Genomic DNA, 18,085 nt, shown 5'->3' on the forward strand with positions numbered 1-18,085 from the left:
GTCCCACCTGGTGGAACAGTCATGTACAAATGGTTGAACCTGCAAAGCCCTTTTTCTCAGCTTTGTAATCTTTTGTACATGTGTTTTATGGGACATTATAGAAGTGGTATTCCCAGTTCCTTACTGTGTTGTAATATCGGTTCCTATTTTATACAGTTCTATAGATCATTAGGTGATACTGCTGCCTTAAAGGTTTCCAGAGGGGGAGGGCAGGATTAAATTACTATGTAGACTGAAGAGGGAAAGGGTGGTCATATTGTACCTCTATAATTCATCAAAGGTTCAGCTGTATTTTTCATCTATTTTATAAGTGTGATATGCATTTACATACATGAAACATGAATAAAGTCCTACCATAAGTTCCTAATCAAGTTGTTTGGAGTTGCTGAAAACAGTTTTATTTTCTCATTAAATAAAGTTTTAGGGTTTAAAATTAAGTTTTGAAGCTTAGTTTTGGAGAAAAACTGAAAACTTTAACTGCTTGCTTTTAGATAATTTGATTAAAAACAGTAAATAGAAACATAGAATCATGACGGCCCATCCAGTCTGCCCATCCTCTACAACCCCCAACCCCCCCTCTTCCTAAGGGATCCCACGTACTTATCCCATGCTTTCTTAAACTCAGACACAGTTGCAAAATACCACAGAAAGGCGGTATATCAAGTCCCATTTCCCTTTCCCCTTTCCTCGACTCCATGACCTCCACCGGGAGGCCATTCCACTCTTCCACCACCCTTTCTGTGAAATTATACTTTCGTAGATTCTTTCTAAGCCTATTCCCTCTTAACTTCATCGTATGCCCCCTCATTCCAGAGTTTTCCTTCAGTTGAAAAAGACTCACTTCCTGTACATTGAGATATTTAAACATCTCTATCTTATCTCCTCTTGCCCTCCTCTCTTCCAGCGTATACATGTTGAGATTCATTAGCCTGTTCCTATATTTTTTGTGTTCAAAACCGCTTACCAATTTTGTAACCGCCCTCTGGACCGACTCCATCCTGTGTATATCTTTCTGTAGGTGCGTTCTCCAGAACTGCACACAGTACTCTAAATGGGGCCTCACCAGATACTTATACAAGGGCATTATTACCTCTTTTTTCCTGCTGGTCATCCCTCTCTTTATACACCCAAGCATCCTTCTGGCTATGACTGTCGCTTTTTCTACCTGTTTGGAAGCTTTAACATCATCAGACACAATCATCCTCAAGTCCCTCTCTTCCTTTGTAGACAGAAGCATTTCACCCGCTATATTGTACCGTTCCTTCGGATTCTTGTGACCTAAGTGTATGACCCTGCATTTTTTAGCATTAAATCTTAGTTGCCAAATATCGGACCATTCCTCCAGCTTCGCTAGGTCCTTCCTCATGTCATTCACACCCTCTGGGGTATCCACCCTGTTGCAGAGTTTGGTATCATCTGCAAAGAGACAAACCTTACCCAACATCTCTTCCACAATATCATGCACAAAGACGTTAAAAAGAGCCGGCCCAAGGACCGATCCTTGCGGTACTCCACTAATAACATTCCTTTCTGCAGAGCAAGCTCCATTTACCACTACCCTTTGTCTCCTTCCATTCAACCAATTTTTATCCCAATCAGTTACGCTAGGACCAATACCGAGGGCACTCAATTTATTTATCAGTCACCTGTGCTGGGAGGAATTGGCTGGAAGCCTGAGGAGAAAAGTCTGGCAGGAGCTGTTGTGGCTGTCTTAAGTATAGATTTATACATAAGTACATAGTTTAATAAACTGATAAAATGTGTTGTGTTTTCTAGGTCATTAACATGATTGCAACCTGTTGACTTTTATATAGGGGCTTTTAGCTCTGGAGGGAGAATTGACACCTATCCTTGTCCAGATGGTGAAAAGTGCTAATATGAATGGCCTGTTGGACAGTGACAGTGACTCGCTGAGCAGCTGTCAACACCGTGTGAAAGCACGGCTCCATGAAATACTACAGAGAGACAGAGAGTTCACACCTGAAGATTATGAAAAGGTAAAAGGTGGAAGTCCATGAAGGGGAAGTTTAAACTTAAATTTCTCTTATTTTATTTCAGCATCTTTTATATAACACATGGATTTGGACTTGGTTTAATTTAATTTAGCTTCAGCTACATGTACTGACAAAGTATTTGAAAAGCCTTATGAAATCCTGATATAATGATTTTATTGTTTACATTTAATTGCCTGTTAATATGTTTAATCAAATTCAGTCTTGCCTTCAGTTTGGTGCTTTCAATAATATATTGCCAATATTGAGCTGTGGTAGTTGGCATTTTATTTTTGTAAATGCCAGCTACTGCAGCCAAAATATATTCAGAAATTCAGCGCCAGTATCCAGATGGTGACCAGCACTGACCGACCTATCAGGATAGTAGGGATATTAAGTCCACAATCTGGATAACTAACCAGAAAAGGTTGGGACAGTGTTTTTGCTGTCCTAAATTACATAAAAGCATAGAAAAATGAAGGCAGATAAAGACCATATGGCCTATCTAGTCTGCCTATCTATGTCATCCACTCTCCCTTTCACTCGCTTAGAGATCCTATGTACAGCTTTCTTGATGTAAGATGTACTAAAATTTAATACTAAAAGTACTCACCTGATGCAGGGTAAGAGGAGATCCAGAAGTTCTCTGGTGCATTGCAGGGAAAGAGATCTGGGGGTCACTGTGGTGTGTATGGTTGGCTGAAGTTTTGGGGAAAGCTGCAGGAACTTGGGAGGAATTGGCTGGAAGCCTGAGGAAAAAAGTCTGGCAAGAGCTGTTGTGGCAGGAAGAGCCACATTGAAGGTACGGTTCTGCAGCACTTTCTGCACATGTGCGATTAGTGCATGTGTGCATTCTTGGAGGCTGAGATGGAGAGTGGTGCCTGGTTATCAGAGGTGCTAATTGTACCCAAGCAGAGGAGTTCCCTGGATGCAGAGTGGGGCTGAAATAGACCTCTGGGACAGCTCTCTGATTGAGTGAGAGTGCCCAGCAATAGGGGAAGCGTCTAGGAGTTTGTGGCTTGTGTTTAGAAAGCTCATGCATGGGACTGGAAGCTGTAGTAAGGGCATGGCAGTCATGAGTAAATTGCGACTGAAAATTTTAAGACCTTTGAGATTCCCATTGTTTTCTGTGGTATCATGAGCTTTAGATTGTATGTGCACAGGTTATGAGTGGAACAGTTTGAGAAAGCTTTGTGTTTATTCTTGTAATTAAACGTTTGAAAAAGTGAAGGACTGAGACAGATTTGATTCTGTTTATTTGACAGAAAGATATTGACTCCTGCCGGAATTCTGTGCAGCTGTGGAGTGTAGAATTTGTGCAGAATTCTGCATGTGTTCCGAGGCTGGATGGATGCCTCCCCGCTGCCCCCCCCCCCCCCCCCGGATCCTCGGTGGGCCCTACCCCAGTCTGCAGCAAAGGCAGGCAGGCTGACTTCCCCCGCCCCCCTCTCAGTCCTACCAAGTGGTCTAGTAGTCTTTTTGGGGTCAGGAAGAGCCCTACTCTTTCCTGCTCGCTGAAACCGCTCTCTGGCTTATGCCGCCACTTTTTCAAAATGGCCGCAGAGACTTCAAGCAGTAATCTCGTGAGAGCGTTTTGGAAAAATCGGTGTCATGAGTTTGAGAGCTGCGGCAGCGGGCCGGGCAGGATAGAGTGGGGTTCTTTCCTGTACTCCAAAGAGGTACTCCCATGCAGCTTCTACCTCAAGGGTGAATGCAGGGGTGGGCTGAAAAAAAATATTGATGGCCTGTGGGTGCAGGGAGGGAGCTGAAAAAAAAAGTGGATGCTGTATGTGGGTGCTTGAAGGGGGTAGTAAAAAAAAAAAAAAGATGGATGCTGTGGGTGGGTGGGAGGCAGGACTGTTAAAAAAAAACACAAACAACAACAAGTGGATGCCATATGTGTGGTAGGGTGTGTGGGTGGGAGAGAAAGGGCTGGAAAAAATATGGATGCTAGGAGGGGACTGGGAAAAATATAGATGGTATCTGTGTACGGGGGCTGTAATATTGGTTAAATTATGATAAACTTGCAGAATTTGCTAATTTTGTGAGCAGAATTTTGAAACTTTTTGCACAGAAAACTTTTTTTTTTGGTGCAGAATTCTGGCGGGAGTAGATATTGAAAGCTTGTTATTCCTTGAAACTTAGGGTCCTGTCGCTAATGCTAGAGACATCCATATATTTCTATGGTTCTCTCTAGTGTTAGCGTGCAATAAATGCTAGATCGCCTACAGCACAGCTTAGTAAACAGGGCCCTTAATGATTTGATTGAGTTTGGGAAGATACTTAAAAAATAAATTTCTGAACATGTATTTTGAGATGTGAAATTGATTCTTTGACCTTTTGTGATTTGAAAAAACATCTACTGAGAGAGAAAGTATATTTTTTACTCAGTCTTTTAGAAGTAATTAATGCCAGTTTAATGTGAAATACTGGCGTTATAAACGGACATAAAGCTTGGTCAGTTTCCTGATTAAAACTTCTGAAGGTTATTTTCCTTGCCTGATCAGAGGTTGAGAATTTCTGTGTAACATTAGTGAACTGAACTTTTTTCTGTTCTTTATTAATTACTTGTAAGAAATGCCCGTTTCTGGAAAAATGAAACGGGCGCTAGCAGGGTAATCCCCCCCCCCCCCGTCCTCTCTCCCTCCCGAGTTGCAGACACCCCCTCCGTGCCTCCGTTCCGAGTTGCACACCTCTCCTCTTCGTCCCTTCGTCTCAGTGACGTGGTTGCGAGGGCCGCCCCGCCCTCAATGTCATCGCGTTTTGACGCGAGGGCCGCCCCGCCCTCAACATCATCGCGTTTTGACGCGAGGGCGGAGCTACAGTGACTGGAGCCTGCAGGCCAAACCGGATATCTCGGGCGCCTCAAGTTTCCGGCTTGAGGCTTCAAAGTGCCTTTTATATATATAGATTATTTGGCTGAGATAAAACTGTTACCTTTAAAACTATTTTATTTGACGTCTATGAAACAGTTCATTGCTGTGGTGAATTTCTGTAGTTTTGTTTCAATCTTTAAACTTTTGGAATATTAAGAATTATATCCATTGATTTGTAAAGCTGAAACCTGCTGAAATAATTTTAAAAACCAAGATATTCCCTTAGAAGAACTGGAAACTTCAAAGTTGAGAATTCTTAATTGAATTTTAAAGGACTTAGGACTCCTTTTATACAAAGCACCACGAGCAATTCCTGTGCTGTAAATGAGAGGAAGCCCATTCAATTCCTATGGGCTTCCTCTCATTTACTACACAGGAATTACTAGCACAGTTTTTTAAGAGAGACCCTTAGTAGTGCTGAAGTGTTTTTGTCAGGCAGGTGATCTAACAGCACTGGAACTTTAATAGGTTCTGAATGAAAAACTGTGCGTTAATTAAGGAATAGATTCTCAATTATTGAATTTATATATTTGAATATAAATTCAGTATTGAAAGTACTTAGGCTAGTGTGAGTGTCCTTTTTCCTTATCAGAAGTAATATTTTTTTTTTAATGGGAGGCTAGTTTAGGGACTGTTGCTTATCTGTTTCTTTTAAAATTAACTAGTCATGCATGGCCATAGCCTAAGAAGACACTGATCTAGATTGCTTACAGAGGAAGACTAGGATTTTCCTTCCTTTCATTTTATTTTAGACTAGGAAAAAATGCCCGTTTCTGAGCGGAATGAAACGGGCGCTAGCAAGGGGCCCCCTCCCTCCGTCCCTCCGAGCTACTTGCCTTGTTCGCTGTGGCGTTTCCGTTTCGGCCCTCGTCGAGTGTCATAGCTCCGCCCTCGACGTCATGACGTTTTGACGCGAGGGCGGTACAGACACTCCAGTGCACACCGGATATCTCGGGCGCTTCAACTTCCGTGGAGGCTTCAGAACGTTGGGGTTGCCTTTTATATAGAGAGATAAGATAGTATCTAACAGTTGATTCTCCGAGGACAAGCAGGCTGCTTGTTCTCACTGATGGGTTGACGTCCTCGGCAGCCCCCTCCATCGGAAAGTTTACTAGCAAAGGCCTTTGCTAGTCCTCGCGCGCCCATGCGCACCGCGCATGCGCGGCCGTCTTCCCGCCCGAAACCGGCTCGAACCGGCCAGTCTTCTTTCGTCCGCGCTCGGTACGGTCGTGTTACGCCGTTCGTGCCCCAGAGAGTCGACCTCGCGCGTCCTTTTCGACCTGTTTTTTCGCTGTTTTTTCCTTGAAAAGTTCGGGAAGCGCTCCGGTAGTGTTCCGGAAGACCCTTTCGGGTTTTCTGCCCTTCCCGTATTTCTCAGTTTTTGCCCCGTAAGTTTTCTTTCGTTGTCGGGGTAGGCCTCTTTTGGCCTCGGTCGAGATTTTTCGCCCTCTAAATTTTGGTGCTTCAATTTTCGCCATTTCGGCTTTTGATTTCGCCGGCGTGATTTTTCCGCCCATGACATCGAAGCCTTCCAGCGGCTTCAAGAAGTGCACCCAGTGCGCCCGGGTAATCTCGCTCACTGATAGGCACTCTGCGTGTCTTCAGTGTCTAGGGGCCCAGCACCGCCCTCAGAACTGCAGTCTGTGTTCCCTGTTACAAAGGCGGACTCAGGTAGCGAGATTAGCCCAGTGGAACGTTTTGTTCTCGGGCTCTTCGTCGGCATCGGCACCGGAGGCATCGAGTGCATCGACGTCGTCAGCGTCCGGACCATCTTCCTTGGCTGCCGCTCCATCGACTGCATCGAGGCATCGGACCTCTGCATCGGCGCCGAGGCATCGGGCGACTGCATCGACGTCGGTGGTACCGAGACTTCGTCTGCTGATGTCGTCGGACGGAGGTGCATCGTCAGGAGTGCAGGTGAGGGCTGTCCATTCCCCTGCTGGTGGCGGTGAGCCTTCGGGTGGGTCTCCTCCTACCCTGAGGGCTCCTGGCGGTACAGCCCCCCCGGGATCGACCCTCTTCGGCCTCGGCCCCGAGGAAGCGACGGATGGATTCTACGTCCTCCTCGTCGGTGCCGGGGAGCTCCGGTGACATGCTTCGGAAGAAGTCGAAGAAGCATCGACACCGGTCTCCTCCCCATGTCGGCACCGAGAGCTCTGGGTCGCCGAGGGATTCGGCACCCAGCAGGCATCGGCACCGAGAGGACCGCTCACCCTCTGTTCAGGAGGTGTCGATGCGCTCCACTCTGGACAGCCCGGAACAGCCTCCTCGCCCGGAACAGGTTCTGACGTCGACGCCTGCATCGACCTCTCAGCCTTTCTCTGCAGCCGCTCTAAACGAGAGCCTCCGGGCCGTTCTCCCAGAGATTCTGGGAGAGCTGTTGCGCCCTACCCCTCCGGTACCGGCGGTGCTTGCGCCTCCGGTACCGTCGAGCATGGCGCCGGCTGGCCCATCGCCCAGGTTGAGGTCCCCGACGTCGGTACCGCGTGCGGTGCCGACAGCGGCCACCTCCCAGGAAGGCTCCCCGACTACGTCGGCGGAGGGAGCTTCGCCGATGCGGGCGAGGGAGTCTACCTCTCGACGCCCCCACCGTGGACGGGGTTCCACCGAGTCGAGCAGGGCGAGGTTGCAGACGCAGGTTCGTGAACTTGTGTCTGACAACGAGGGTGAGGCCTCGTGGGAGGAAGAGGAGGACCCCAGATATTTCTCTGACGAGGAGTCTGAGGGTCTTCCTTCTGATCCCACTCCCTCTCCTGAGAGACAGCTTTCTCCTCCCGAGAGTCTGTCTTTTGCTTCCTTTGTCCGGGAGATGTCTACGGCCATCCCCTTCCCGGTGGTTGTGGAGGACGAGCCCAGGGCTGAAATGTTTGAGCTCCTGGACTATCCTTCTCCACCTAAGGAAGCGTCCACTGTTCCCTTGCACCATGTCCTGAAAAAGACATTGCTTGCGAACTGGACCAAGCCACTAAGTAATCCCCACATTCCCAAGAAGATTGAGTCCCAGTACCGGATCCATGGGGACCCAGAGCTGATGCGCACTCAGTTGCCTCATGACTGGAGTTGTGGATCTGGCCCTAAAGAAGGCTAAGAGTTCTAGGGAGCATGCTTCGGCGCCCCCGGGCAAAGACCCTAGAACCTTAGACTCCTTTGGGAGGAAGGCCTACCATTCTTCTATGCTCGTGGCCAAGATCCAGTCTTACCAGCTCTACACGAGCATACACATGCGGAACAATGTGCGGCAGTTGGCGGGCTTGGTTGATGCTCTTCCCCCTGAGCAAGCCAAGCCTTTTCAGGAGGTGGTCAGGCAGCTGAAGGCGTGCAGAAAATTCCTGGCCAGAGGAGTTTATGACACTTTTGATGTTGCGTCCAGGGCCGCTGCTCAAGGTGTGGTGATGCGCAGGCTCTCATGGCTGCGTGCCGCCGACCTGGAGAATAGACTCCAGCAGCGGATTGCGGACTCGCCTTGCCGTGCGGACAACATTTTTGGAGAAAAAGTCGAGCAGGTGGTAGAGTCTCTCCACCAGCGGGACACCACATTCGACAAGTTCTCCCGCCGGCAGCCTTCAGCCTCTACCTCTACAGGTAGACGATTTTTCGGGGAAAGGAAGACTGGTCCCTATGCTTCTGGTAAGCGTAGGTACAATCCTCCTTCCCGACAGCCTGCGGCCCAGGCTAAGCCCCAGCGCGCTCGCTCTCGTCAGCAGCGTGCGCCTCAGCAAGGCCCCGCGGCTCCCCAGCAAAAGCAAGGGGCGAGCTTTTGACTGGCTCCAGCAGAGCATAGCCGACATCCAAGTGTCAGTGCCGGGCAACCTGCCGGTCGGGGGGAGGTTGAAAGCTTTTCACCAAAGGTGGCCTCTCATAACCTCCGATCAGTGGGTTCTCCAAATAGTCCGGCAGGGATACACCCTCAATTTGCCTCAAAACCTCCAAATTGTCCACCGGGAGCTCAGTCTTACAGCTTCCAGCACAAGCAGGTACTTGCAGAGGAACTCTCCGCCCTTCTCAGCGCCAATGCGGTCGAGCCCGTGCCATCCGGGCAAGAAGGGCTGGGATTCTATTCCAGGTACTTCCTTGTGGAAAAGAAAACGGGGGATGCGTCCCATCCTAGACCTAAGGGCCCTGAACAAATATCTCGTAAAAGAAAAGTTCAGGATGCTTTCCCTGGGCACCCTTCTCCCCATGATTCAGCAAAACGATTGGCTACGCTCTCTGGACTTGAAGGATGCCTACACACACATCCCGATACTGCCAGCTCACAGACAGTATCTGCGATTTCAGTTGGGCACACGCCACTTCCAGTACTGTGTGCTACCCTTTGGGCTCGCCTCTGCGCCCAGGGTGTTCACAAAGTGCCTAGCTGTGGTAGCAGCGGCACTTCGCAGGCTGGGGGTGCACGTGTTCCCATATCTCGACGATTGGCTGGTGAAGAACACATCCGAGGCAGGAGCCCTGCAGTCCATGCAGATGACTATTCGCCTCCTGGAGCTACTGGGGTTTGTGATAAATTACCCAAAGTCCCATCTTCTCCCAGTGCAGAAACTCGAATTCATAGGAGCCCTGCTGGATTCTCGGACAGCTCACGCCTATCTTCCAGAGGCGAGCGCCAACAACTTGTTGTCCCTCGTCTCGCGGGTGCGTGCGTCCCAGCAGATCACAGCTCGGCAGATGTTGAGATTGCTGGGCCACATGGCCTCCACAGTTCATGTGACTCCCATGGCCCGCCTCCACATGAGATCTGCTCAATGGACCCTAGCCTCCCAGTGGTATCAGGCCGCTGGGGGTCTAGAGGACGTGATCCACCTGTCCACGAGTTTTCTCAAATCCCTGTATTGGTGGACGATTTGCTCCAATTTGACTCTGGGACGTCCCTTCCAAATTCCTCAGCCACAAAAAGTGCTGACCACGGATGTGTCTCTCCTGGGATGGGGAGCTCATGTCGATGGGCTTCACACCCAAGGAAGTTGGGTCCCTCCAAGAACGCGATCTACCAGATCAATCTTCTGGAGTTGCGAGCGATCTGGAACGCTCTGAAGGCTTTCAGAGATCGGCTGTCCCACCAAATTATCAAATTCAGACAGACAACCAGGTTGCCATGTACTATGTCAACAAGCAGGGGGGCACCGGATCTCGCCCCTGTGTCAGGAAGCCGTCAGCATGTGGCTCTGGGCCCGCCGTCTCGGCATGGTGCTCCAAGCCACATATCTGGCAGGCGTAAACAACAGTCTGGCCGACAGACTGAGCCGGATTATGCAACCTCACGAGTGGTCGCTCAACTCCCGAGTGGTGCGCCAGATCTTCCAAGCGTGGGGCACCCCCTTGGTGGATCTCTTCGCATCTCGAGTGAACCACAAAGTCCCTCAGTTCTGTTCCAGGCTTCAGGCCCCCGGCAGACTAGCATTGGATGCCTTCCTCCTGGATTGGGGGGAGGGCCTGCTGTATGCTTATCCTCCCATCCCTCTGGTGGGGAGGACTTTGTTGAAACTCAAGCAAGACCGAGGCACCATGATTCTGATTGCTCCTTTTTGGCCGCGTCAGATCTGGTTCCCCCTTCTTCTGGAGTTATCCTCCGAAGAACCGTGGAGATTGGAGTGTTTTCCGACCCTCATCACACAGGACGAGGGGGCGCTTCTGCATCCCAACCTCCAGTCTCTGGCTCTCACGGCCTGGATGTTGAGGGCGTAGACTTTGCCTCTTTGGGTCTGTCAGAGGGTGTCTCCCGCATCTTGCTTGCTTCCAGGAAAGACTCCACTAAGAGAAGTTACTTCTTCCATTGGAGGAGGTTTGCCGTCTGGTGTGACAGCAAGGCCCTAGATCCTCGCTCTTGTCCTACACAGACCCTGCTTGAATACCTTCTGCACTTGTCTGAGTCTGGTCTCAAGACCAACTCTGTAAGAGTTCACCTTAGTGCAATCAGTGCATACCATTACCATGTGGAAGGTAAGCCGATCTCAGGACAGCCTTTAGTTGTTCGCTTCATGAGAGGTTTGCTTTTGTCAAAGCCCCCTGTCAAGCCTCCTACAGTGTCATGGGATCTCAATGTCGTTCTCACCCAGCTGATGAAACCTCCTTTTGAGCCACTGAATCCTGCCATCTGAAGTACTTGACCTGGAAGGTCATTTTCTTGGTGGCAGTTACTTCAGCTCGTAGAGTCAGTGAGCTTCAGGCCCTGGTAGCCCAGGCCCCTTACACCAAATTTCATCATAACAGAGTAGTCCTCCGCACTCACCCTAAGTTCTTGCCAAAGGTCGTGTCGGAGTTCCATCTGACCAGTCAATTGTCTTGCCAACATTCTTTCCCCGTCCTCATTCCTGCCCTGCTGAACGTCAGCTGCACACATTGGACTGCAAGAGAGCATTGGCCTTCTACCTGGAGCGGACACAGCCCCACAGACAGTCTGCCAATTGTTTGTTTCTTTTGATCCCAATAGGAGGGGAGTGGCTGTAGGGAAACGCACCATATCCAATTGGCTAGCAGATTGCATTTCCTTCACTTACGCCCAGGCGGGGCTGGCTCTTGAGGGTCATGTCACGGCTCATAATGTTAGAGCCATGGCTGCGTCGGTAGCCCACTTGAAGTCAGCCTCCATTGAAGAAATTTGCAAAGCTGCGACGTGGTCATCTGTCCACACATTCACATCTCATTACTGCCTGCAGCAGGATACCCGACGCGACAGTCGGTTCGGGCAGTCAGTTCTTCAGAACCTGTTTGGGCTTTAGGATCCAACTCCACCCCCCGAGGGCCCTGTTTGTTCTGTTCCAGGCTGCACTCTCAGTTAGTTGGTAAATTTTTTAGGTCAATCTCAGTTATGTCCTCGCCGTGCGAGGCCCAATTGACCATGGTTGTTGTTTTGAGTGAGCCTGGGGGCTAGGGATACCCCATCAGTGAGAACAAGCAGCCTGCTTGTCCTCGGAGAAAGCGAATGCTACATACCTGTAGAAGGTATTCTCCGAGGACAGCAGGCTGATTGTTCTCACAAACCCGCCCGCCTCCCCTTTGGAGTTGAGTCTTCCCTTGAAGTGTATTGTCTTGCTACATACTGGACTGGCCGGCTCGAGCCGGTTTCGGGCGGGAAGACGGCCGCGCATGCGCGGTGCGCATGGGCGCGCGAGGACTAGCAAAGGCCTTTGCTAGTAAACTTTCCGATGGAGGGGGCTGCCGAGGACGTCAACCCATCAGTGAGAACAATCAGCCTGCTGTCCTCGGAGAATACCTTCTACAGGTATGTAGCATTCGCTTTCTTCAAAGAAGCTGCTGATTCCAGACTGGGAGCAGAACTACATTCATTGGAACCCAACAAAAGAAAGTAGAGAAGCTAGTGAAGAACCTGTTTTATTTTTGCAAATTTAATATTTTTGTTATGTGCACATACTTTACACATGTTATACATAATTGACAGTGATACTGTGGCTATAATAATTATCTAGTCAAATACTTAGCTATGATCCTGGGAAGTCCTTTGTTATTCCTGAAGGATTCTGGTCAGTTGTAATCTGTGAAAAGAAATAGTTTTAGGAAAGAACCAATCATACATATCTATATTATTTAGGAATTTTGGTAAAAGTGTAAAGTGAAGTACATATCTGATTTAAAGTTGGAAATGTTCCTTGAAGCTGCTGATATTTGTAGTTTTAAATTTGCCTTTAAGGTGAAAATATAAAGTACTTGAAAGCTAAAACTTAGTACTTATATATGTGTGAACTATAGAAATTTGATTACACTTGAATAATAATTTAACTTTGTTATTCAGTTATAATTACATTCTTGTTCTATCTTGATTGTTGGAACATCATCGTATAACAAACAATTTTTGATTTAAGCATCTTTCTTTTAAAATTATTATTGCATTCTTATTGCAAACAAATATGTAGGAGCAAAAGGCACTATATGCAGCACTACATGCCACTATACAACAAAGTTATGTACATTAATACATGGCACCTTCCAGCATTACAAACCTGATATTAAAATACAGACTTTAGCTAACTTCATCTTTCACTGCCAAGGCCTATTGCTTCATAGGTCTTAGGTTGCATATAGAAGGACCCAGCTACATGTGGCCAAGGCTACAGAACCAAGAGCAGTAACAGCAACAGTGTTGTTTCCTGGAACAGTGACCTTGGGGTCAGAACAACTCTGCTGCCAGTGGACAAAGAGAATAACATCCACATTACATCACCTCAAAGGAACATTTACAAACTGATGGTTGCAGATGTTGAAGCTCTTTTGTATACAAGAAAAGCACCTTGTTTACTTAAATAATGACATCATGGTTAAAAGGCCCTTCAACTTTTTGCTAGTGGAACAGTATTGTGGCCCCTCAAGCCACAACATCTGAGACGAACCAATCGGGATTTGTGCATGGACAATAGGGCTGACACGTCACCAACCCTGCTGGAGCCTGTGATAAGAGGCTGTAAGCCTGAGCAAAGAGCTGTTTGCATTCCATCTGAACTGCAGCCCTGCTTTGCCTTCTGACTGACCTTCCTGAGGAATGCTCTACCACCTTATGGACATCTGACTTCATCTATATCCAGGTGTACAGATGGCATGTAACTGTATAGTGCTTGGGGGTTAGTATAGCCTATTTTAAGATTTTGTGTGTGTTGCTTTGGACTAATAAAGATAAGTCCATCTATGTCATAATCCTAGCTCTCCTTCGCTGTTCTTGCTGCTACTGTAAATAAAGAAGCAATATATTTTTATAATAACCTTTGGTGTGGAGGTCATTCTGTTATTATTTGGGCATTATGAATTTGGGAACACAATTACCTTTCAGAAACTACACTGTCTAGTATCAAAATGTGTAGGTGTGGCATTTTTCTGTAATCTTTACTAAGTGTCACATTCTCACTTACACCCCAGAAAGTGTAACTGTGTATGCCTCACAGATAAGTATTTTAAAATGTTAAATCTGTGTTGGTGTGTGAATTGAAGGGGAAATTATAACATTTAACTGTGAATGGGATAAGAGGTAGTGTTCTATTGTGGATTAAAAACTGGTTAAAAGATAGAAAACAGAGCATAGGGTTAATTGGTCAGTATTCTCAATGGAGAAGGGTAGATAGTGAGGTTCCGCAGAGGTCTGTGCTGGGACCGCTGCTTTTTAACATAGTTATAAATAATCTAGAGATGGGAGTAACTAGTGAGGTAATTAAATTTGCTGATGACACAAAGTTATTCAGAGTTGTCAAAATGCAAGAGGATTGTAAAAAATTACAAGAGGACCTTACAAGACTGGGAGATTGGGCATCCAAATGGCAGATGACTTTTAATGTGAGCAAGTGCAAAGTGATGCATGTGGGAAAGAGCAACCCGAAGTATAACTGTGTGATGCAAGGTCCCACATTAAGAGTCACCGACCAGGAAAGGAATCTAGGTGTCATCATTGATGATAATGTTGAAACCCTCTGTTCAGTGTGCAGTGGTGGCTAAGAAAGCAAATATAATGTTAGGTATTATTAGGAAAAGAATGGAAAACAAAAATGAGGACTTTATAATGCCTTTTGTATAGCTCCATGGTGCAATAGCACTTCAAATACTGTGTGCAGTTCTGGTCACCACATCTCAAAAAAGATATAGTGGAATTAGAAACGGTGCAGAGAAGGGCAATGAAAATGATAAATGGGATGGGACGATTTCCCCGTGAGGAAAAGCTAAAGCAGCTAGGGCTCTTAAGCTTGGAGAAGAGATGGCTGAGGGGAGATACTTGTGTATGAGAGCAGTACAGCAGCCAAAGCAAGGGTAAATGCCATGTGGTTTCCAGGGAAATAAGCAGGGTACTGTAACCGTGTGGTGGCAGAAAAGGGCTGAAAATGGTATTGCAATTGGAGGAGGTGGTTTGTGTGTATGTAGAAATGCATGGTACAGCAGCCAGAGTAGTAGTAGAAGAGAGTGGTGTGGTGGCTGGGTTTTGGGGATAGTGGAATAGTGGAATCCTGCATACTAGTTAGAGTGGGAAGGAAATAAGGGAAAGGGAATGGGATTTGATATACTGCCTTTCTGTAGTTATAGTCAAAGTGGTTTACGTATTATGTACAGGTAGTTTTTTTTGTACCTGGGCAATGGAGGGTTAAGTGACTTGCCTAGAGTCTCAAGAAGCTGCTGTGGGAATTGAACCCAGTTCCCCAGGTTCTCAGGCAGATGTAATAAACATTAGGCTGCTCCTCCACTCAGAATGTAGTAGCCTACTGTGATGATAGTTGTTAGACATGTCAGCAGGCAATAATAAGGGCCTTAGAATATAAGAATAGCCATACTAGGCCAGACCAATGGTCCATTTACCTCAATATCCTGCTTCCAACAGTGGCCAATTCAGGTAACAAGTACCTGGCAGAAACCCAAATAGTAGCAATATACCATTCTACTGATCCTAGGGAAGCAGTGGCTTCCCCCATGTCTATCTCAATAGCAGACTATGGATTTTTCCTTTATGAACCTGTCCAAACCTTATTTAAATCCAGTTATGCTAACAGCTGTTATATCCTCTGACTATGAGTTCCAGAGCTTAACTATTCGCCGAGTGAAAAAATATTTCCTCCTATTTGTTTTACGTGTTTCCATGTAACTTCATTAAGTGTCCCCTAGTCTTTGTACTTTATGAAAGAATAAGTGGTAAAAGTGAATCAATTTTTAATGTTCTCACCAGCCCAGTCCAGAACCTGTGGGTTAGGGCCGTCTTACAGCAAATGGAGATCGAGAATACAATGCTGTGTGCTCTTCTTTACAAGGACATTGTGGAGCTGTAGCAGATCGTAACAGTCAGACATGGTCTGACAAGAGAGACTCTTGGGCCTGTTGGGTTATTTTTCTGACAGAAGCAGAAGAATAAAGAAGAAAACGTGCCAGATAAGAGGAATTTTAAAGGGATCTTTCCCCAGGTTTCTGTTCTTCTTCTACCCACTGTTTTCCCACCAGTGCTTCCACTGAACAGCCTGATTTTATTTTCCTTTCCCTTATTACCCTTTATTTCAATTTGTAAATTTTCTTTTCTCCATTATCCTTATGTGCTTTGTGTTATTTTGTCCTATTATGTTTTCCTTCTCCTGATACATTTTATAGATTTCCCTTGAAAATTTGCGATATATCAAATAAATTGAACACCTCAAAAAAAAAAAAGGATTTTTGTCAGAAAGAGAGCATGGCTGAAGCACAAAGGCAAGAAGGGACAGTAATGCCAAGTCATTATTAAGAGGTAGGCCATACTGAGCTTGAATAAGAGAAGAAATTGCCTTTGCTGCTCTACAGTTCAATTTCTTCTTGAGTGGGAGATGGTTACCACTGGCAGGACAATTTGTCAGTGCCAGGAATGGTGTTTTGTGCAAATGTGGTGTGGTTTCATGGCTTCGCTCTTTTTGTCAGCTGTGGCTTATTTTCATCAGGAGAGCTTGGTGGAGCCACCAGGGAAGTGTGTTAAGTGCTGCCATTCTACATTGGACCAATGTGTGCTGTACAGGGATGGTCCAGTGCACACTGAAATTGTTTATATCCCTGTGGGTCCTTAAAAGCAATCGTTGGAGTACTTGTGAGCTAGCTTGAATACAAAAATAGGAAAGGTGTTTCTTCCAATAGCGTCAGATCAAGAGGCGTCTGTAGCAGCAGGCACTTCGAGCATGTGATTAGATGCAGTATGTGGTAGTACTTTTGGCTCATGCTCATGAGACCTCCTTCAGAGCTCCTTCTTCAGTTGATAATTAGCACACTTGTGTCCTATGAATGTCACCTCTCTTGGATGCCTCAAGCCAGGAACAGTAAGTAGTAGTAGCTTGTCGTACAACCTATTCAAGAACATGAAGCTGGAATCTCTATCGTGAATAGTAGTAACAACAAAACCTAGTCTGTTTGCCTAAGAAGCTCACTGCCAAAATCCAGTGGTTCAGGGCAAACCGTCTCAAATGGAGTCCTGAAATATCAACAGGTTAGAGATTTGAGCAGTTAGGAAAGCATTACGATCCTTTCCCCATTTCTCCAGGATCGGGCAGTTTGTGTACATCTGACAAAAGCGACAGCAGTTGTGTACATCAACAGGAAGGAATGAAGAATACAGCATTGGTTTCAGAGGTAAGACTTCATTTCTCTGGATGGAGTCCAACTTGCTAGATTTTCAACGGCACACATAGCAGGTATCCAGAATATGCAAGCAGATTTTCTCAGCAGTCACCCTTTACATCTGGTCTGTAGGCAGCACTTTTTGTCTTATAAAAGCCCACTGTGGTCTGCCCTTGCTTGATCTCATTTCAAACAGAAGGAATGCCAAGTTGCCTCACCTCTTCAGTCAGGGAAGAGAGCACAGGTCCAAATGCCTTAATGCCCTAATTCAGTGGTGATCACTGGAGAATCTTCTTTACCTTTTTCCTTCATTTCTGATTCTAGCTTGAGTACTCCAAAGGATTGCGGCCTACACAGAAGGTCTTGGTTTGCAGATCTGGTTGTTTTCAGGTCAGCTCCCTCAGGGCAAAGGTCTTCTCTCCCAGGGACTAGTGATCCTGGAGGTTCCAACCTGCGTTGGTCTTACAGCTTGGCTACTGAGTGGTCATGCCTAAGGGGGAGAAAAGGAGATCATTTCCTCTTTGCTTCTGGCTAGGAAGTAGTCCATATCCACTGCATATGCATAGGGTGACTTGCGTGCAAGTAAAAGGCTCTAAATGGGACTTATATATACCCCACTGAGAACAACTTAGGCAACTGCTTGAATAATAATGTTACTTAGCTTTAACAACTAAATTACAAAACCTGTGTAAGATCTACAGAATTACTTTTCAATAACAGCTTCACAGTTTCTGCTTATATTCTTATATTAACCAATATCAGTTATTAGTTCATATGTTTTTGGGTTTTTTTTTTTAATTAGACACCATGTACATAAATCACAAAAGACCACCTGCAAATATAATTTCATGCTTAGTGTAGGGCATAATAATAGAAACATTGATAAGTTCCCAACAATCAGTATACAATCAGTATCCCATTGTAATCAGTATACAACAGGAAAAGCACTTTTCATCATGATTCACATGCGCATGTTTTCCAGAGGTCCATTACAGTTAAAACGCCTATATGGAAGGTTTCTCTAAGTAGTTCTTCTCAAACTTTTATCCGGTGTGACCCCATTAAAATAACAGCAAATTTTCATAATGCCAGATGAGGAGCAGGGCTTGAATCAGTGTGTCTTCACAGTCCCCAGTACTCTGTATGGGTTTCCAGTCTAATAGGAAGCCTAGC

General features: G+C 46.4%; 1 protein-coding gene across 8 annotated transcripts in view; it reads left to right on the forward strand.

The window, feature by feature from the left end:
- The window catches only part of PPIP5K2 (diphosphoinositol pentakisphosphate kinase 2), a 397,208-nt gene that overhangs the window by 203,984 nt on the left and 175,139 nt on the right, over positions 1–18,085 (forward strand). For all 8 annotated transcript variants that reach the window (XM_030193432.1, XM_030193434.1, XM_030193437.1 and 5 more), the window contains one exon: positions 1,815–1,997. In XM_030193432.1, coding sequence (XP_030049292.1) covers positions 1,815–1,997 — 183 coding nt within the window. The remainder of the gene's footprint in view (positions 1–1,814; positions 1,998–18,085) is intronic.

This window comes from Microcaecilia unicolor, chromosome 2 (genome assembly GCF_901765095.1).
Source record: "Microcaecilia unicolor chromosome 2, aMicUni1.1, whole genome shotgun sequence".
Classification (NCBI taxonomy): domain Eukaryota; kingdom Metazoa; phylum Chordata; class Amphibia; order Gymnophiona; family Siphonopidae; genus Microcaecilia; species Microcaecilia unicolor.